At 35.8% G+C, this 23775-nt stretch overlaps 1 protein-coding gene across 1 annotated transcript; it reads right to left on the bottom strand.

Annotated features, from left to right (window-relative positions):
• Nucleotides 1-487: 487 nt before the first annotated feature.
• On the bottom strand, nucleotides 488-15013 carry LOC144356708 (uncharacterized). Its single transcript, XM_085505951.1, has 8 exons — nucleotides 14590-15013; nucleotides 11340-11457; nucleotides 10540-10690; nucleotides 7819-8048; nucleotides 2664-3037; nucleotides 2011-2128; nucleotides 1396-1546; nucleotides 488-968 (listed from the first exon to the last, which is right to left on the bottom strand). Exons 1-8 carry the CDS (start codon nucleotides 14982-14984, stop codon nucleotides 733-735), a joined length of 1773 nt encoding a protein of 590 aa, XP_085362077.1. The 5' UTR covers nucleotides 14985-15013; the 3' UTR covers nucleotides 488-732.
• Nucleotides 15014-23775: the final 8762 nt, after the last annotated feature.

Below are 23775 nucleotides of genomic sequence, written 5' to 3'. Positions count from 1 at the left end.
ACATGAAATATGATAATTTCATAATGTCCATCGTACCATAATCATACCATAAGAAAATGATCATGCAACAGCGGAAATTATTAAATGAAATTAACGCCATGCGCCAATGTATGTAACATCTATATCATATAGTATGTCATACTCTTGGTATTTACTTTATTCAACCCCTATTCAGTAATCAAGTGTGTAAATAAAATATTTGTTCAGTATGGTTTGCAAGCAGAAAGACATGGCATTGAGTTGGGTTATGAGGTGTTTACCCTGGTATATGTGTCTCACCGAAAGTATTGTTTCTGTAAATAGAAAATGAAAACCTAATTCAACATATGGTATATTCTAAGTAGAATCATACATTTATAATACATTAAAATATGTATATTAAACCTCATTAGATATATATATATATATATATATATGTATGTTGTTGATCTACTGCTCACTGTCGCAACAATAAACTCAATATGTAAAGGAAAACGTTGTCACATCATTTCAGTTCACGAGTATTTTATAAACCCTATCACAGTACAATGCAATATTGATGTAATTCCTTCCGATATAAGATAAGTGTAAGATAGTGTCAAGCTGAAATTTAGTTATAAACTATATATTATGTTATTCATTTTTAAATGTCATGCCTCAGTTCAATTCAATAACAAAATAAAATGGTGATTTGATTGTGGGTAGGTTCAAACACGTGGTGCCAAGTCGCTATGAACAAAACAGTCACTCCAGTCAATGTGCCTCGACAAAGTACATCAAAGGGAAGGCAAGGCACATAATCGCGTACCTCTCAAGAAGGTGAGGGTGTTCAACCATTACGTCATGGACCGTTAAAGTGAAAAATGCAAGATAAACACTGAGGACGACATCCACCGTGTAGTGTCCACGTGACAGAATCAAGCAAACCGAACCAATCACTGTGAGGCACCAGCACACAGCAGGAATACACCGGCACGTTGGCGGACTATCTGTAGGTAAATATAACAAGAGAAAAATATACATTTTATTTTTTTTGTATATATAAATATAAACTTTATTTGAATGCATGCACTTGTTTGGAATATAAATTTATGTTATTTCATTTTAATAGATGGATTTATTCGGTATATAAGTGAACCTTAACTGAATAAATGCATGTTTTTGTAATATATTGATATCATGGCACTGCATTGAAACAAAGCAGTGTCATAACTGTTTACATCACCGCACTGTGTAATAACAATCTCGGGAATTGATTGGTGGTTATCTAATTTGAATATATATGCACTTGTTTGGAATAAACATGTACCTTATTTGATTACGTGTACTTGTTCTGAAAAAAAAACTATTCATTTGAATAACAATAAATTCATACATAAATTCGGAACACGGACTGACATGTTTGTAACTACTCACATTTTGTAGCAAAATAGCTTAGATATATGAATGTACTCGTGTGTCCACTAAAAATAAGGTCCCCGCAGACAATCCCTTTATCTGTAGTAATTCCCATGCTCACACTTTGCATAATAGCGAGAGACAGTCGTGACATTATTGTTCCATCAGTCTGAGAAGACAAACGTCATAGACTTAGCACGCATCTGTGAACAACTCTAACAACTAAATTCATATAGCAAATAGAACATTATTATTGTCTTCAAATAATTTAAAAACATCTGGTCCATTATCATTTGTATTGTAAGATCATCGATTTCAATATTATTACAAAAGAACGAAAATGAAATTGATCACATATCGTTCCTGTTAACGGCCTTACAACAAATTATTCGCTCAGTACTTACCGATTATTTTTAGAGGCGTGAGTTGGCTCTACAATTCGTACTAAATTTGTAACAAAATAAGGACACATTTAAAAGATCTCCTGTATCGCACCGCCAAAAACAACTGATTCGCTCAATCATCCTTTTGCGAGATCAGAGTGTTAATTTGAATGTGCATGATGTAACCTGTTTGTACGGTATGTCATATACGCATAATGTTTTTGGTAACTACGTGTAATACATTGGTTACCTTTGGCATACACGGGATAGTAGTTTCCGGCATCGGAATTGACGTCACAATCATCGTGAACGCTCTCATAAGAAACATTGTTGGCAATGTGTACAAAAATCTCTGTAAAATGACGAACCTGGCAATAAAAATAGACTCATTATTGCTGACAAAAAGTGCTAGAAAAACGAAATACGTTTCACGAATGGTTTCTCAATAGGTATAGGATGTAGTATTAGGTGAGGAATCCATGTTATTTGATAGACTGGTTCGCGTTTTCGACCCGCATAAATACCCGGTGTATTTCCGTTTGGACGGGAACATGAATACATCTGTATACATTTTTAGTATACGTATTTTCTCGTTGTGTATCACGATAATGAAAACAATGAAATCATTGATAACAAATAAATGTGCAAGCAGATGCTAAAATATCGCTAAATATATTCAGAATCAGAGTTAGCATAATCAAAAATATCCTTGAACTTCACAAGGTTATGTTTGGGAATCATTATCAACATTGTGTACAGTATGACAATAAAAGACATCAAGTCGAAATACATCTCGCATATCGATATTGGAATCCATACACATACACATACATGTTATATATACTATTGATAACAATAGTATTAATATTACCATTAAACGGTAATTTATCTTGAATTTTTTACCTTAAAATGTATTTCTGCTTTGCTATCATAGCTATGTTTATGATCGCAGATGCAACTAAAGCAATGTTGGCGATGGTGCTGCCGGATTCCAGCGGAGGAATAGCTCCGAATACCACGTCATCTAATGGAGGATGGATTTCCGGGTTTGGCATCCAGTCGTTCGCCACAATCGCACAGAGAGATGAAAGGTACATGCATGCCGCGAAATAGACATGGCAACAGAACAGGGTCATTTTTCTTCCACCAAACATGGTTTTATACTTGGCATCCTGCCCGTTTGCTTGCGCCGTCCCGCCATTCAATACTGGATGCATGTCGACCTCGGTTTTTAGCATCATGCCTATGTTCATTATGCCATCGTTGTTTTCTAGCCACTATTGCTCCGGAATATGAGTGGGTTAAATTAACAATGCTTATTCGTAAACGCCTACAAGGGCGTAAAGCAGATGTGTGGATTTAGTACGAGCTGCATATCATCGTGTTATTTATATAAATCAACATGCACAGTACTGCTTGGGATACATTTATATAAATTTTTATATTCAAATATTTGTGTGCTAGGCTACATTTCCGGACAATGGAATCACTGTTGTCTCTCCTAATTTTCCTTGCGTGTCTTAGGTACTAAACGCAAATTTATGTGAAAACCAGATTTCCAGACTTATTACTACCTTGGAACGAAGTTAACACATGTTCGAGATGTTTTATGTACATTCATTTATTTTAAAACCACAACACAAACACTGTTTTAATATGTGATGAAGATATATAACAATATTTTAGGGACATCTAAAACAATCCACTAATTTTGAACATACATAGTGTATTTGCAGATGAAATTGATATCAAATGTAATCCCACGTGTTAGAAAACTCGTCCAGTGTGTTATTTCCTAAAAGTAGTGTGAATTTAGTGTGATTTATATATAACCCGTTCTTTGGTATCCTGCTTACATTTCATTACCCAGCCGTGATGAAATTCTTTTGCCAAATGTTCAAATACCAGTAACACGAAACGAATTTAATCACAATACATAGAGGTAGCAATTTCCAGAGTCGTGGTAAAATTCAATCTGATTAAAATCTGATGTATTCATTGAATTTAATTTTAACTATATATTTTTATTATTTTGTAACTGTTTTTGTTATTATTACGTACATCCTATTGTTGTATTACTTCAGCTATCGCCACATACATCTGAACCAATGCATACATAAAAATATTTCAACGCGATCCCCTCGTACTGAATGAGCCAACCAATTATCGACCTCCCTTCTTTATCTATTGCGTGCCTGATGGCGTCACCGGTCAGAAACAGGCCAGATATACGCTCAAATAAAATGTCGGATTCTAACTATGTTTTAGAAAAAACGATCGCGAAAACACGGCTTTCGGTGAGTTTATCATTCCGGGAGTGACGTTTCTATCCACCTGTTCGACCATGGAACTACCATGGAAAAACAGGTGTCGGTAACTTTTTTCGGTCGCTTGCCCCCGAGACCGTTGATGTTTTGTTGACATTCGGGCCAAAATCAAAACTGACACTTTCTCGCTGCTCATCTACACGTGGTGGTGGCGTGTCATTTCAAAATAAAATAGTATAATGACAAAATTCCAAATTCTCACTTCTAAATGGTGCAAATTATCAAAGGTCAACACATATTTGCTAGAAAATGTATCTACATAGAAAAATGCAAAACAAACTGTCACCACTACCGATTAGAACATGATGTCTTGTCCAACTGCGAAAAGGGCCCGCCTCTCACACTTTAAAAATTTGAGTTGCGCGTGAAAGCACTAATTTCACAGTCAATCTAAAATGTTGGCATATTGCAAATCTAGTGCACAATAATTGCATTCAAGATTAAATTTTCTATACCAAAGAAATATAAAATTTGAAGTTATACTTTTTTTTTTCTATTGGTGAACATTTCGTCAATCGTATTAATGTCATTATATTAATGTTTTCCATAAATAATTCCTGCTGTACAGAACTTCGACAATCAACCAAACATTTGATCACCAAGGCAACGATCATCGAGATAGGACAAATCTGGCCGCGTTTTGTCTAACTTACAATGAAATATGGCTTACCTTTGGTACAAAAAATTACGCGAGTATCTAACCACATTTTTCTGGCATTTCTCCTAGCCAACTTTTGATGGAGATGATTTGAAAATGAAACTAATTGTTTACTCCAGTGACTACATGGATGTAAAGTATACGAGATTTGAGAGGGATTTATATGGACATTTGGTCCTTGTGGGCTTTCGCGATTACCAAAACTTTTTAAAAAACAAATAAATTATAAATAATAAAGTAAAATAAAGTAAAAAAAAATGTATAATAAATAGGTTCTTATTTTAATCAGATTGGTTAATGTCACAGTGTAAGGCCTGCTTATCGCAATTGAGAGGGGCACCCACAGAACTCACACTGGACAGGGGTTCTATCACTGCTAGTATGGGGAAACAAGACAATAGTACTGGAAATGAAATACACCTCTGAAAATAATTACAAGAAATAAAGCATTGGTGATAACTCACAGTTCCAGGATGTATTATTGGACGACAGTCAAAGGCTTCTGCAACGCAACAGTGGAGAAATACAGGAGTCTTGCTTGCAGAGGAACGCTGGTATTCTGGAGGGCACCGCTGGAAGCAGGAGATCGCAGAGCAGTTCATACAAGTCTCACAGAATGATGGTTGTAGCCTGTAATATCGTATCGTAGCAGAACACATAGGAAAGCAAGTTGAAGTGACGGACACCAAGTTAAAATGATCGACCCAAACTGTCTATATAGTAGTCTGTCCAATTTATAGGCAGTGACACCACCAGGGTTTCCAAATGAGCCAATCAGAATGTAATCTTGCTAGCAGCTGTCTCACGTAGGCAACTCAGTATATCATAAACATCTTTTGTTATTCAAATAACAGCACACCTGGCAGATTCCAATTCTCCCTCCAAAGTTGTAAACACCCTTTGTTATGTAAATTACGAGCACACCTGGTAGAACCCACTGTCCTTCCAGAGTTGAAAATAAGTATGACTGTCAATCACCTTTATGACGGTTATCACAATACACACCGTTTCTTCCCATGATTCCATGCACACTTCCATTTGCAGGTTTAGGGGTAACATGACAAAAACATGAAATAAAGGATGCTGACAGTTAACATTTTTCTATCATATTATAAAGCCATACTGAAACTCTGGGTGTTAAAATAACTCAGTTAAGCATTTTCCATTATTATATCGGGTAATATGATTTATGTTAATGTAATAGTTAGAGGGTTTAGTTATAAAATCTGTTTAAAAAAAACAATGATACCGTATGTTTAGTTTAATGAATGTCTGTCGTGGATTTATTTACTGTAAATGACTCCCGTTTCGCGATGAATAACAACTAATTTCCTTTGATTATCTCTACTGGAATTGAACCAATCTTGGTCAGAATATTATTAGTCAATTTGATGTTTTATTACAATATTGGATTCGGTGAATAATACCCCATTGTTGTGGTAATTAGTTTATGTGTCTTTCAAAGTATATGCGCTCATCTGTGTGGGATTGAACTTGCCAAAAACATCATTTAAAGTTTCATTTTACCAATCTATGTTCGTGTATGGTTCTAGGAGAGAAACATTGCACATGTATACATCGTATTCTAAGCAAAAACCATGAAACATAAGGTAACATTTTAGCGGCAGTAATGAATGGAGGATTTACAAGCATTGACGATGCACAATACCCTGTTATGTATATAAGTGCTAAAGTCCGTCGATAGCATCGTGAGGGTCTACATTTGGCTAAATATTGCTGTGATGAGGTCAGTCATTGCTGGCAATGTATTATAATGGGCTGAGTATATGTGAGTACTAAACTATAAAAATGTAACGTGTAACAAAAACCGAGTATGTAAAAGTATTGACACAAAATCATTCAATCCATCACAGAGAAACAGCTAGGATAAAATCAGATCGCAAAATATTTTCAGTGCATATGCATTCCTCATGATGTTGTGTTTTTATCAACTTAAGAATAAATAATCCTACATGCATATCCTTAAGCTAGATACAAAGTTTGAGTGAAATTGTTTAGAACACATTTACAGACTACGATTTTAGAATTTTAGAAAAAAATGTTTTCAATTCGATAAATCATAAGTTAACACAACCTATGGTCTTATCTGTTGTATAGTACTTGTATGCACATTTTCAAGTGAATCAGGTGATATGGTAACAATCGACTATTTTTTAGCACCAAAATGGCCGCCAGTCAGCCATTTTTGATCAAATGATAAACAATGTCAGCGTGGGAAAGTTATCTTACAAGGTTTGTAAGAGATTTGAATCCAGACGTTTCCAAGTTTGGTTCCAGACGCACGGATTCCAAATTCCGAAAAACTAAAAATAATATCGTGGTTAACCAAATTAATGTTAATTTTACCAATCAGTGTTTTTCTGTCATGAATTTAAAGCTGTTATGCACAGTATTGCTACTTTTGATTCTGCCCTCATAGCGCGTGGTAAATATTTTTTGTATGTCTGCCAATGGGATCATGGGTAGGAGTCACAATAATAAGGGCGTAAGCTTGTTGGTGATTCGTTTGGACTATTTACCATCACATCGAACAATGAGTTTGTGAGTCAGAAGTATACATTGAGTTCCAAGCGATGATAACAACACACATGCTAAAAACGCAAAGGCTCATGGGTAGACGCTTATTTGTCCACAATGATACGCCATGGTCATCTGACGCATGCGCATGGCGGACACGTTTTAAAGCCATGTTTGTAGGATGAACGCCTTGATGAACGCTGAATAGTTTCATCCATCTTCCTGAGTTCAGGGCTTCATACATCAAGGGTGATGTATATTTGATGTATTACGGAAATAATGGAAGGTATACGCTTAAACATAACACGACCAGACGATACTCCGGTTGCACTGTCTTATTTAATACTTTCCTAAATCACCATAAGGATTTCATATTTCTCTAGTATGAATACCAGACACAATGCCCTAAAATATAAATTTATTCATAAAATCGCATTGTAATATATGCGGTAAATGTGTACATGTGGTTAAAAAATAAAGACAATCGGTGACAAAAGAAACCGGACAAAACTCGTATCACTGTGCCACAGTGTCACCAACACTCGATGTATTGCATCAAAGGAAACGCCATGCACGCGAATCTGTAATTTGAAATGAGGCGTTGTTCTATCATGACGTCATGGAATACTAATGTAAAAAATGCAAGGTATACACTGATGACAACATCAATTGTGTAGTGTCCACGTGACAAAATCAGGGAAACTGCGCCAATCACGGTTGTGCACCAACTGATGACATGCAGGAAGCGGCATGACGGTGGAGTATCTGTTGGTGAAAGAGACAAAAAACATATCTCCAGCATACATTGATTTTTTTATGAGGAAAAAACTGTTACCGAATATTTAACATTAGGCGAAAATCGATTGAAGTCATATTAGCATCGGGAGAAATTTCTCCTGACTTCTCGTTTCGAGATATATCTATGGAGGAAAGCACACACATGTTCAAATATGAAACGTTTAAACTATTTTGTAAATAATGAAATGTGTCATGACCAACGAGTTAACAAATGAAAAAAAAGCCATGAACCATCACTCAAATTTACGCTAGTTGCAAATTTTGCTGTTTGCTAATATATTTACGACAAAAACGTGTTCTTTGGTAATGAATGCGCGTCCTTTTCAAATCAATGCTCATTCATCCGACTGAGTTAATATTTGTCTCGAGATTGTCTCACTTGGTCAATGGTCGTTCTCAAGTGTTTGTTGTCACAACCGGTTATGATATTTTAGATGGATCAAAGTATAGATATCTTCTAATAAGCGACAAACAAACAACTTTATAATTTAAGATGCTGTGAACATGTTATTCAATGACAAATATTTTGACGTTTGTCGGGGGAAAATTTAGTTGTTATTTTGTTCATGTGAATTGTATTTATATACTTCTCAGCGAAAAACAAAGAAATTAAAACTCTGTGAATCAGTTTTCAATAATCGAAATAATTTTACTTTGCTGGAACCACGTGTATGTAATACACCTGTACTCCAGCAAAACCTACAAAATGAATGCTACTAAACTCAGGTAATTGTTATCTTTTCTACCCTCAATGTTTCCAGAAAAAAACAGCCACGTTTGTACAGTTGTGTCTACAGTTGCTAATATCAACCTATAATCCGTACCGGCACTTTGTCATTATACAAAGCTTCACGCCCGAATCTAATTGTAGTACGCCCTCACACATCGCGACAAGAAAAAAAATGATCACCATGTTTTTTTGTGCTACGAGCGATGATTGGCTAATTGGTGGTAAACATCACGCGGCCAAGATTTGTCTGGCATTGTTTTACCTGAAGTACAAAAACGTAAGTTCAAGTTGATGGCGCGGTACGCGGTAACGAGTACGTAGTGTGGAACAAGCTTATTATGAAAATAATTGTTGGCAATACGAATGCGAAGAGGCCGAGAAAACCACACCGATGTTCATATGGCAATTGACCATAACGCGTCAAATTAAGCGCACACTCCACGAAAACACGCCAACAAAAGATTGGGAAGCGAGGTCGGTAGATGTTTTCAGGAAGATCTCTAAACACAAAAGGTTTATACGACATGAACAAAAAAAGAGTTGCAAATGGTCACTTAAACTCTCGCATGATTTTCGCAGAGACTGCCGGGCACGCACACCATAACTCCGGTAATTCAAGATGACAAAGCAGATATTAACTGTAAACGTTGTATTAGTTTACTTTATCTTCGTGGAGAAATAATAGAGACACTAGAAAGACACACCCCTCAGTCGAAACGTATAAGCATATTCCAAAATGTGCCGGACAAAATACGTTTAATACAGGCCATTACACACACACAAAAGTTCTGCAATGAATTCAAGACATCAAACACACTTATTTCATATCTGTGTGTCGAATAGTGAGAACTAAATACGCATAATCATTGAGAACTTATTTTCTCATTTACTGATATTTGCCACTGAACGGTCGAATCAGCGCCACCAACGGGAGACTATTGCAATGTCTTAGCCATTTGGAATAAGCCTCTCGGCTGAGATAGCTCTGCTGTTAGCAATGCACATTTCACTTAAAGAACTGAAATTATCATTAGAAATTGAACAAGTCTGCGAGAGTTCTACCTGGGATACCTATATATATAATATCAAAGCAATCGAATATGCTGTTTTCAACAAGAAGTCGAAAATATAACTTTTTACCAAAATAAAGTATTCATCATAATTAGAACATTTAAGATGTTATCATGAAATGGACAAATCTGAGAGAAGATATCATCACAAAATGAACACATATGAGAAAGGTCTATCTGTAGTACCTATATGTATAACACCAAATCAATCGGACTTGTAGTTTTCAAAAAGAAGCCAAAAATATCACTTTTTACCAAAAATTACAAAAAATATTCCTCAAAATTAGGGAATTGAGATATCATCACTAAATGAACAATCTGTCTGTCTGAGGTACCTATATGTATAGTATCAAAGCAATCGGACTTGCTCTTTTCAAAAAGGGGTCGAAAATATTATTTTTTACCAAAAATAAAAAAAATATTCATCAAAATTAGAAAATTTAGGACATCATCACTAAATAAATGAACAAATCTAAAACAGGTCTCAGTGCTCAAGTTGCATATACACTAAGTACCAAAGCAATAAGAATAGAAGAAGTCGAATAAGTACAAAGTTGACACAGACGATGGTGGACAGACACTCATATGATAAGTTCCGCTCGACCAAGTCGACAGCGGAACTAAAAAACAGGGAAGTAATTGATATGCATTTACGTACATTTTGTAATAAAGTAGCTGAAATATATGAGAATACCAGTATGACCGCTGAACATCAAATCGCCGCAAACCACCCCTTCTTTTGTGCTGATAGACATGGTGATAAACTGTTCAAACGAACGGTCAACCCAAGTTTTCATAGTCCCATCAGTCTGTAAATATAATACGTTAATACATGAGATTTAAAAAAGCACATGTTATGAGTAAATTCCATGCAGTGCGATGTCACAGATTATTATATCATCGCATTTGACATTTTGAATCATGATACGTCACACGTTTTATTTATTTTTTTCGTTTTTTTTTTTTCGTTTCTTTTCATTTTTTTCTGCGTACCAGTGAAGTGATACATTTTGTAAATGTTAAACGTTGAACATGTACTTGTGTTTGGAGTGGTATTACATATTCGCACAAACAATAAATAAAATAAAAATAATGTTATTGGAACGAAAAGTAACCCTATTTGTTGGACAAAATTTAACTTTTTTATTGTAGGTCAGTCTGTCCAAATTAAAGCGGGAGGGTCGTCACATGCGCACGCGCGGGAATTGAGTCCCAATCAACGATAACAACACACGATAAAAACGCAAAGGCTCAGTGTAAACGCTTGTTTGTAAACACTGGCACGCTATGGCTATCTGGCGCATGCGCGGGTGACGATTCCCCCACTGAATAAGTGATTTACGCTACTGAGAAATGTATGTACAATGTAATAACAATTGTCAATAAAGTAAAAGCAATAAATTCACATAATATTTCAATTATTTTTTTGCAATAAATGCAAAAATAATTCCTACATACCTTGGGCATACATTGTATTTCTGACACCGGAACCGGAAGAGACGTCACACATAGTGTAACAACTCTCATCAAGTACATGGTCGGTACCGTATATAGAAAGCGTCTCAGTGCAACGTACCTGTCAACAATATGGGTCATGTTGTTAATACATCTGATAGTTTGGTAGCTCACAAATAACATAAGAACAAAAAAACACGATTATGTGACCCTGAGATACGAGCAAAGTAATGATGATCTCAAAACGTTTGTGGACTAATTTTTATAAGCGCCCTCAGTGACTCGAATATCATAATTGTTCCATGCCGTTACGGTAGATATTGCCAACAAGAACGCAATATACTAGGCATTGTGTTCTCTTTTACTTTTAATTAAAATAACATTTCAATTTTATATATAAAAAATAATTCTTATGAGCGAACGCAGAGGAACAGTTTATCAATTTACTCGAATATTACCTGTTGTAAACTTAGAACGCTGAAACAGTTCACTGAGAACGTTGATGATTATAAGTGCAAATTGTCAAGTAAAAAATCAACATGGCAGAACCCCTATTGACCTGAAGAAAACATGTTGGAAGGGATTGGCTGTTCAGAAATAGAAATGCGTGCAAACTTATGTGCGCGGCAGCAAAATTAAGCTAATAATATACTGGTATAATTGCTAGTTTATTGTAATATCAACTACCTGTTTAATATGGTATATAGAAAAATGCTGCTAAGTGGTGAAACTGTGTGCAAGAATATTACATGACAATGTTTACAAAAATGAAGAAAGTCGCAAATTCAAACTTTTACATTCAAGTCTTCGTTTTTTTTAAAAGTTAAATTCGCTACAACCGAGCAAATTGTCAATGAACGGACTTTGAAAGCATGTAGTACCAAGAAGATGTAGAAAACGTCACTTGTAAAACTTGATTAGTCTCTTTATAATACTTGAAACAATACATTCGGCCAATCATATTATACTGCAAATAATCGTTTATTATAATTCCCAATGAAAACAAACGTAATATGTACCTATTGGCACACGACGGTGATTAAACTTGAGTACGTCACAATCACGTTGTTTTGTTTTTCTCTGGCTAAAACTTTTACACTAACTACTTGTCACTAAGGAGTAATTAATGACCGGTTGTCGTACTTATATAAAATAGCCATCGAAACGTACAGTCTAGATGACTCGGATAAAGGCTTGGTTCCAGACTCGTTTAAACGTACTCAGAACGACTACTTTCATAGTTTTCATGTACCACGAACCTACACGCCGGAGTCGTATGGTACTGAGAAGTATTTTATTGTGTCTATTAGCACAGGAAATGACGTATCATGTCATATTAAATTGTATGTTTGATATATGTACATATTTTCATACATTGGACTTCGTATTATTGTTTTTTTTCTCTCCCACTGTTACAGTCAAAATACCACTAATCATCATCAGCAACAGTTATTTCGTCCAACTGTCTGGTGAACTGAATTACACATGATGGCAACAATGAATAATTGCACCTACATATAATTTATCATCCACACACTGATTTATACTTGAATCGAAATATTATTTTAGAAATTTTAATTGCTGAATATTTGTGATTGTGTATATACTTTTATATTTAGATTATTCTTTTTATTGAAACAAAGTCGACTCTCAGCTGAACACAATCCCCTCATGATAGAGTAGTTACATTATTGTTTAATTTATTATTATAAAATGTTTAATCTTTATGTATTTTTTCCGAATTCTCGAACACATCACGATTCGCTGGGGAATAGTAAAAAAAAAATTGATAGAATACAGGGCCTGCTATGAAAGCAACGTCATTCGCGGCACCCGACTACATTTTGTCACGTGATTCCGTGACGGCTATACTGAAGCGATTCACGCGAGATCTCACGCGAGATTTCCCTTCCTCATCATTTTACACGGTGCATCGCTAGTATTGCGCAAAATAGTTATTGTAGTATTTATTCGTGTTATCATGCAGGATGCCTGGCTAGTGTTACCGGCTGCGGTTCCGGGATTAAAGGAAACGAAACATGTTACTTTGGCTGTAATGACATTCTACGCGGATAAACTTCCGGTTTGTTTGAAGCACGTGACCGAAACAAACTAAAACTTTCATCACGAAGGTTCCAATTAGATACGAGAGCGTAGTGGGGGCATTAGCATATTTAGAACCTTGCAGAATTCTAATCAGTGATGACATAGAATTATGTGCCGTCTACGTACTTACGTAGCGATTCACCAGATTATGTGTGAGTGCGAATGGAAGGGCAATCTGAATGGCTTATTCAAAGTTAATGCCAATATGACATGGCGATGGAGTGAAGTGTAGCTGGAAAAGGGTCAGATGCTGTAGTAATGTACTGAATACAGAGTGTTGTCGGTGACGCCTATTTTTGTGCTACTGCAATCAGTTTCTTTTTGCAGTACAACATCGACGTTGAAAATTCGAATCCTTCGTCTGCCAAGTGTGGGTCAAATAACAGATCGACGAATGAGGACGTGATTTCGGTGCGATCCGAGTGGGTCTTGATGTGGGTCTCATGTACAGCAAGTACTAGTGCAATTGGTAGACTCTACGGTGACCACCGATACGACGCTTGAGTGGCTAGTAGATAACCTACATGAATTCCCGAGGTCATGACCTAAACTAGGTCACTCTGTTATTGGGTTACTTTACGCTAGGTTATTTTTCCGCGATTTTTATATTGACATCACTGGAAACTGTCGAAGGTATTATAATACAAATTAACTGCCAAATGTACAGACTGTCACCATAACAACACAGTGCCAATAGCTACACATACCCTTTTGTTTGTTTTTACCATAGAGTACCCTCAGATGGTACATGTAAAGTAACAATAAAGACCGGCTATGACATTTTTTACCAAAAATATTTCTGAAATTAGAAACGTTAATATGTCGTCACGAAATACAAACACGTGCGCTTGTGTGACTATCACCGCCCTTGGAAAAACAAAACTGTGAGGGGGGTCTTGCAAATAGTTAGGTTATGAAATAACGTGTTGGAGGCAAAAAATGCCCCTCATGTACATTGAATGACCTACCGATGTCACACAATGACCGGAACATTGCACTCATGTCATTCGCCAAATCTCTAGTCGTGCGCGTATTATTGTTAGCAACTGATACGAACGTGCTCTTCCGGAACCGCGGTTGTGTCAAAAAAAGTTGACCATTGAAGATAAATCATGCCATACTAATACACCCAATAAATTACCCTTACCTTAGCTTTGTCTGAATGGCAAGCATTGCTATGAATATAATCACAGACGACACCACGGCCATGTTGGCGACTGCGTTACCCTCCGCTATGAACGGCAGTGTTTTAAACACAACGTCCGGCAATGGAGGGTGGATTTTCCTATCAGGCACCATGTCGTTTGCGACAACTGAAGCAAATGAGGAAGTGTACATAGATATAGCAAAGTACACGATACACAGCAAAGTCTTTTTTCTTCCTCCCCATTTATAGTTAGTAGACACTTCATTCACGTCTTGTTTAGAGTCAGGATTGATAATTTTGATTGCATCACCGTTAATTTCCAAACTCCCGAGGTGTTCACTGCTACGTCTTGTGTCCTTGTCCCCAATATCAATCTTAATATGGGCCATAGTCATTATCGCTCCAAGAAGGACGACTTATGAAAGTGATTGAACATCCGCGCATGCGCTTAGCAGTATTCGCTCTCTCTTGGTACGGGTGCGAATGGTGACGTTTATGTGGTCTAGTCAAATTAAACCGTTGTAATTATAGATGAGATATTATTATCCTATTCTTGCAATATAAACAACAAATATTATTCATATTTAAACTATTTCCAATATTTTGTTGAATGAAGCATAGAATTACCAGCCCTATAGGCTGATGAATGGATATTTTTAGTCACACCGTCACCCCTCCTTACGTGACATTCACGGTGCCTTATTGGAATTGCCTGCCTCCAGCGACGCGTACAGCATTTTACAGGCACCCACCACCCAAGTGAAATCCATGGTGCCTCGCTTGCCCTCTACCACTCAATTGACATGTGTAATACCTTGCTGGAACTCAACACCTCCAGTGACATTTACAGTACCTTGCTGGTACTCCCCCACTCCCATGACATTTACGGCACATTGCTGGCACTAGCCACCACCAGCGACATTTACAGTACCTTACTGGCACTGGCCAGCTTCAGCGATATATATATGGTACCTTGCTGGTACGTTAGCATAAATAAAATGATATATTTTGATTTTCTAAGATAAGCCAATGATCAGAACCGTGGGTCACGTGACCAACAGTGGCATAATTAGATATACTACCGTGACTAAAGAAGTAACGATGCCGTACTAGTATTTCACCGAATACTAAATTTTGTTTACACAAAGTTTTGAAATGATCTGAACGAAAAATAAGCTGCATTTACTGAAATGATATAAAATATATGAATTAAATAAGTGATTTTTTCAGAAGAATTTAACTACAAACTGTAATCACTAAAAATAATCCTGAATTGGCACTTAGGTACATGTTTCTCGAGGAAGATTGGGTCATAAAGAGCACATATTATCAAGTTTATCGTATCTTGTCGCCGCGATCGACTGTGTTATGCACAATCAGAGTCACTTGTATTGTGGTCGGCGAAGTCGGTTGAAGTGCCTACATCTATTGCCACGGAACTCTTCGCAATCTCTATGTCGATGTTTTCCAAGTTTTACAAAATCAATTTTGACGTCTGGCTTCTCTTCTAGTTATTTGTCAGGTTACTGGGTATGTTCATACACTGATGTATTCCATCAATCGTTTAAGTGAAAAAAGATTGACAATTCAAATAAAAACATTCTAATTGAACTCTGGCGATCAATGAATAGAGAAATAATACAAAATTATATAATGAGTCGATGATTCATAAATCACAGTTACTAAATGATAGCCGAGTCCGAGTAAATTCTTGTTGAAATGGGTGAACGCGTTGGGCCACGGCGAGGAAAAGTGCGGTTTTCGCGTCACGTCATTGCTACCTCCTACATAATATAACTATATGGTCTCTAGAAAACGGTATTCAGATTCCGAAAACATTTGAAATAATTACCCGACGTTTTTCTCCTATTTGAAAGCTGACGCGGTGAACATGGACTGGTCCGGAATCTAGTTTTTAAAAAGTGTTAGTACTGTGCCAGGTTTGATTTTTCGGCATTTGTCTTCAAATCTAAGCTGTTTTTGTATAAATGAGAACATATGTTCGGCGAAAGAATCTGTGGTATGATGGTATGCGGAGAATATCTTTCCAAACTTTTTCTCGTTATTTTACGGCTTCTGTCTACTGATTTCACACCTTCGGATCGTTTTGATACGCGTAAATTCTCACATTATAACTTTACGCATTGCTCCGCGAAGATTACGACGTTTCAGAAAAACGCTGACCGGAAACAGTCGACTGTTTCAGTATAGGTGCTGGTGACTACAAATTAAGAAATATCTCAAATTTAAACGGCCGCGAGTAATCATCAATCAATAAATGTTTCAGTGGAACACAAATCGAAAAAGGGAAATATGTGGGAGGGATTTGCACGGGCACTTTAATGTAGAGCTCTGCTACAGCATTAGAATACCCATTAATGCTATCAGGGTAAAGCCATTGGAATGTTTTTTTGTCTTCCCCACCTATGCATGAATATTCGAACAGGTTTGTCATTGATGTATTGCATTTGGATGGCTCTGGATATATCGTGACTGATTGCCCTTGAAACCGGCGAATTCAGCACATTAATTAATGTAGCCTCATCCAGAGATGAAATATCTAATGTAGATTCCTGTGTGCAATTGTGTGATGGGATTTTTATATCATTGTATTTTTGATTGTCTGTTTTCAACCATGCTAATGCCGCAATTATTTTAGCAGGATTGATGTAATGCTCAATATATTGATTACAGTCGGCTTTTCAGTGCATTCTATTAGGTTTTACTGTTTCTACTTGATCCATGCTAACACTGAAGGTGGGGCATGCTCCCGATGATATGATGAATGACTGATGTACTCAAACATGATAACAGATGTCGAATTTAATTTGCTAAAGATATTCAAGTATACTTTGAACTGAAGTACAACAGCAGAACCAAACACATTGCGTGAATGTGAATCAAAGAGAAAATAACCCTGATATATACTGAATAGAGAAGAGAAGACATCGTTGAATGTCACTAAAATGTAATTAAATATTCGCAGACCTCCTGCAGACTTATTGCCCATATTCCATATTCCATTACCTCCCACGGTTCCATAAAATATATCAGTATAGCAATATTTAATGGCTCGATTTATATTCTGTACGGGGACAAATCATTACGTAATATTAAATATGGTCGCACCTCTCCAAGTGAATCTGCAACAATCTGACGATGTAAATGACCACCTGGAAGAATGGCGTGATCAACAGGTGATCCATTATGGAATCGTATACTATTATTAATAGTGAACGACACTTCTTAGACAAACACAGCGTTTGCTGTATATTGTGTACTAGCACATGGGCTGAAATCATCAGATGACTGATGAACAGACTTGGACATACAATACATCAACCCCACGATTTGTTAGATATAAAGAAATCAGATCACAGTTTTTGCAAAATACATATGCATGGTTATCAAGCACATGTATGAGTATAGAAATAGTAATCTCAATAGATGGACATTTACATATGATAATATATCAATGCAATTTACAATAGAACATACCAAATGGTGACAATATTTAAAACCAGTAATATACTAGAATACTTTAGTTATCCTGAAGTAGGATGGTGATACAAACTGGCAGGGTAAATAAGATACATTTATGAAAACATGGCGCTCATGTCATTCGCCAAATCTGTAGTCGTGCGCGTATTCTTGTTAGTAACTGATACGGAGGTGCTCTTTTGGAACCGCGGTTGTGTCAAAGAAGTTGACCGTTGAATATGAATCATGCCCTACTAATATACTCCACACAATTAATTTTACCTTAACTTTGTCTGAATGACAAGCATTGCTATAAATGTAATCACTGACGACAACACAGCTACGCTGACGACTGCCGCAGCGTTACCCATCGCTATGGACGGTAGTGTTTTAAACACAATTGTCGCTTGCGACAACTGAAGCAAAGGAGGAAATGTACATAGATATAGCAAAGTACACGATACACAGCAAAGTTTTTTTTTCTTTCTCTCAATGTATAGTTAGTAGACATTTCATTCACGTCTTGTTTAGAGTCAGGATTGATAATGTTGATTGCATCACCGTTAATTTTCAAACTCCTGAAGTGTTCACTGCTACGTCTTGTGTCCTTGTCCCCAATATCAATGTTAATATGGGTCATAGCCATTATCGCTCCAGGAAGAACGACTTATGAAAGTGATTGAACATCCGCGCGAACATGTGCTTAGCATTATTTGCTCTCTCTTGATATGGATGAGAATGATGGCGTTTATAGTATATGCTCTAGACAAAACAATCCGTTGTAATTATAGATGAGATATTATTGTTTTTTTATATTGAAGTGTGATGTAATAAGTACAATGCACAGATTTTAATTAATCGTATATTGAAGTGTGATGTAATAAATACAATGCACAGATTTTAATTAATCGTATATTGAAGTGTGATGTAATAAATACAATGCACCGATTTTAATTAATCGTATATTAAAGTGTGATGTAATAAATGCAATGCACAGATTTTAATTAATCGTATATTAAAGTATGATGTAATAAATACAATGCACAGATTTTAATTAATCGTATATTAATATGTGATGTAATAAATACAATGCACAGAGTTTAATTATTCGTATATTGCAGTTTGGCATAATAGTTAACTAACAGAATACAGATTAACTTTTTTTTAAATACAAATACAAAAAAAATGAACAAAAACAGTTGATCATGATACAAATACAAAAACACAAAAAACAAGGTCAAAGTCGCTTATGTTATATATATATTTTTTTACAGTATTTTTATTTTTCTAGGTATTTCATTATATTTTCCCATTTGTTAACAAATATTTCGTGTTTGTGATATTGTTCTGCGATCGATTTTTCTAGGTTAAAGGTTTGTTTTACTCTTTCAATGAATAAGTTTAAGTTTTGTTTAGAATTATTGAACCTCGCAATACGTATTTCCCAAGTAAAATTAAGTGCTTCCACGGGGCTTGAAAGTTACTTTTACCACCAGAATTAAAGATTACCTCTATTTTACAAATATTGATATTTTCGGCACATATATTTATCCAAAATATTTAAAATTTTTGCCAGAATTTCTGGCTTTCTTCACATTCCCACAGCAAGTGTTCTAAATCTTCTTTTAGGTCATAGTTTTTGCATTTATCATTGTCAATTTTCTTATTTTTGTATAGAAAAACATTTGTCGCAAGAATTCGATGCAAATTTTATACTGAAATCCGCGCATTTTTCGTTGATTGTTATCTGTTTAATTTGTTTCCAGGCTTCCTGCCAGTCAACATCATCTGTATATTGTTTACTAGAAAAGGTGCTTAATGCAGTGGCCTTCTCAAATTTTGAATTTCTTAAAACATTGTAGTAGTCATTACATTTAAATTTGCTATATCGCTTATAGTTTTCGCAAATAGGTTTCGTCTCCTTTGAAGACGTGCGCCGTTTTAATGCAGAATTCCATTCTGTGGGGATTGAGATATTATTATCCTATTCTTTCAATATAAACAACAAATATTATTCGTATTTAAACTGTATCCAATATTTTGTTGAGAGAAGCATAGAATTATAGGCTGATGAATGAATATTTTTAGTCACACTGTCACCCCCTCCTGGAATTTTTCGCCTCTAGCGACTCGTTATCAGTTATTTGGTGCATAGTGCTAATATAAATGTGGGAATTGACATGAAATAGGATATTTTGGGAGAGTTTCGGGTGTGATGCACCACTGGGAGTTGGAATAATTTATGTGATTTAATAAAACAAATTAGTTTTATCATTAAGTATATGATAGTTTTCAGAGATGTATACATATTAAACGGCAATCAAGTGAAAGTGGACAGAATTAGACAATACAACAACAAATTCAATTTAATTTGAATGACTTTTTTATTTTTATTCAGAATTTACCATTGAATTTGTAATTTTTCGTAAAAAACACTTTATTAATTTCAGAAAATTCCCACAAAACAAAAACAACTAGAAGCAAAACAGAGTTATGACACAACATGTCCAGTGACCAGAAGCATGAATATTTTTCGGAACTTATTCCATTTAAAAAAAATAAGAATACACACACAAATCTCCGTAAACAACAACTTTCATAAGACACATTTTTGCGAAATTGTAGCTACATGAATGTCGTGAAATTATAAAATACCTAGCAGAGAACATATGCAGTTTCAGTATTTATACTTCATATGTGTTGGATGTGTGCATATCTAATCGATTTATGATAATGATATAGATAAATCGTATAGGGAAATAGGATGCATGTTTCATCTGCGGTTAGAAAACAATTAACATTTTACCTTTATCTGCATTAATTGAAACCACCTCCAGTAATTCGTCTCATTGTTTTCATGCAGTTAGACACCAATCCAAAGATTTATGGAATAGATAGTGTTACCAGTCATAGTATACTTATAATATGTTTGTAAGAGCAGGAAGTGTCAACTAATGTTTGTTTGCAAATCCTGGAGGATATCAATGTTGATCGTATCACCCAGGATGTCATAATGATCTTTTGAATGGCCAAGAAGTTCACAATTACAGCAATTTTGGCTAGCCTCAAGCAAATCGCAAAGGGCGAACTAAAAATTACTGACCTAATTAGAAGTAAACCAACAGTCACACAGTCAACTTGATTTGATCGACAAATATAATGCTTCTGGGTTTTTCTGGGTTCAGAAATGGCTTGACTTACATGGAATCTAATTTCCCGGTTCAGCACATTGTCTAAGGACACGATAACCACTATATACACTGACATACCGACGTCTTACAGTGGCAATCAATCACTCATGACTTAAACCACTCAACTACCGAACCATCAGTGCTACCAGAATGGCCAACAAGTGTATTGTATTAAACGTTTTACCTGATGTCCACCACTGTGGCAGTGGTAGTAGCCACCGTACCAGTAGCAGTGTCAACAACCAACTACACCGGCTACGACGTCCGTCGCTGATCTCGTCTGCTTATATGTTATAACACCAATTTACAGTATCATATGGAATAGTAAGTCTTAGTGTAAGATTTACCACGCTTTAGTTTTTTTTTAAAAAAAGGAAAACCATCCCGATATTGATGAAACTGCATTTCACAAGAAAATATCCGACAGTATTCGGGAGGTTGCGAAATTTAAAATAACAGGGCCCTTGGAAACAATATCTGTCTCGTATCGATATATTACTCCCATTCTCTGGTATCGAACAGCCGTTTACATTCCAGTTGGTATGTGGTTTGAGTGGCAACACTAACGGATTATAGACAGTCTAATTGCACGTTACCATTGTCGGACATATCCACGCTGTTAGTTGCATAAAATAACATCCTCGTATCTGGGAGCCGTTTTCAGTTATGAACTTATATATTTCCCAAAGCTAAAATATTCCACTGTATGTTATGATTTCAGTTTTCAACTTTCGAGATGGGACCGATGGATCTTGATAGTTTCCACGCTAATACGTAACAATATTCACATCAATAAATATTGCTATTTACAAAACAAGAATACCTTGTGCACTATAAGTATATTTGAACGCCCCGGGGAAAAGAAAATAATCTACTAACACGAATATAGATTAGCTTGATGTGAAAGTACAATATACTTTCGTCGAACACGCTGTATATCAAGTCTACATGAACTCGGTTTCCGGGTGTCATTCACCAATGCATTAAAGGTTTGCTTGTAAAAGGCATGGTATGAGTCACAATAGGTTCGGTTGACTGCTGTGGGAGAATTAAGAGTATGTCAAATTGTTGTTATACTTGCAAAAACATATATTTCGCATTAGTTGGGAAATGACGTAAAATACACGATATTTTTTTCTATTTGTAAGGCTTAATATTTACTACAAGTATTTGCTGGTGATATTTTTTTGTTAGTATCAGTTCTTTAAACATTGTTTTAAATGTATATCTCATTACGTTAACATGTGTAAAATATGTTTACGTGTTTTGTCAACCCAGGCTGAGATCAGTATTATATTTCAGTGTGAAATATGTACACAGGCAAAGAGGCGATATGTACACAGTTAAAATACCCCATCGCATGTAGTGCAAAGTATTCGTTATTTGTACATTTAAGATGAGAAGGTTACAACAACAACAAAGAAAAGCCTAAAGCAAAACTTGCAATTAAAAGTTTCCAATAGGCACAAAGCTAAAGGATAGGTGGTACGTGGGTTTATAGAGAGAACAATAGTAGTTAATTTAGTATTATTATTATTTGGATAATTACACAATGCTAGCAGCAAAATAACTTTCTCTAAATTATCATATTGTTGGCATATAAACATTAAGTGCAGTTCGTTTTCCACTACATGGACGCCGAACGTTCTAAAGAAAATACAAATCCTTCTATTGACCGGTATTTTCCTGTGTCTGCCGATTTGAATTTTGAATTTTTGCAACACAAATTGACGAGTATGTAATTTCCAAACTGTAATTACCCGCTAACAGATTTATATATATTTATGCCTATGATGCCGTTTTTATTTTCAATAAGTAATTAATTTGGATGAACGTGACATTCCCTGGGGGGGCTACTTCCACATCAAGTGGGTAAGGGTGCGAAGCCCACCTCTCGAAAAGCATACTCACTTCTAAACCATTTATATACCCACTTCTAAACACAACGCATTTTATTCAGCCTTTTTCAGTACTTGGCTTTGAATATAAGGATCTGTGAAAAAGTAAATAAATGCTACACATTTCTAAACCAACCCATTGATAAATGGCTACCCACTACACAAACAAAATAACGTGAAATGACACCCCAGTCGGGCGGCACATACCCGTATTGCACTTATATGGAAGTAGCCCTCCCCCCGGGGGTTGATGCATGCTTTTTTGCCGACAAAATTCTTTGATTCTTGTATCACTCACTTGTTGTTCAACCCAGACAATGCCGATAATGTAGTTAAATAGCAGGATTGTTACATTGGTAGCAAATGTAAGCCTCCCTTTATCCCTGTATGAGTATTCTGTAGCGCTCTTTAGTATACCAATTGTTAACCAGTTTAAGTAATTACAGCCACTAGCCTTTACAGCACCTAGAATAAATACTTCTAAACTTCTAAATTGTAAGCATTACAGTGTTAATATTGGGAAGGTGTTCGTAGCATTTAGTCAGTGCTCGTTTGGTATGTTCATAATATCCATAGCCCAAACTTCACACTATTGGTTCAACAATACATTTAAATGC

Source organism: Saccoglossus kowalevskii, chromosome 12 (assembly GCF_978046115.1).
Source record: "Saccoglossus kowalevskii chromosome 12, keSacKowa6.1, whole genome shotgun sequence".
Classification (NCBI taxonomy): domain Eukaryota; kingdom Metazoa; phylum Hemichordata; class Enteropneusta; family Harrimaniidae; genus Saccoglossus; species Saccoglossus kowalevskii.
This window is presented reverse-complemented; position numbering and strand designations above follow the sequence as displayed.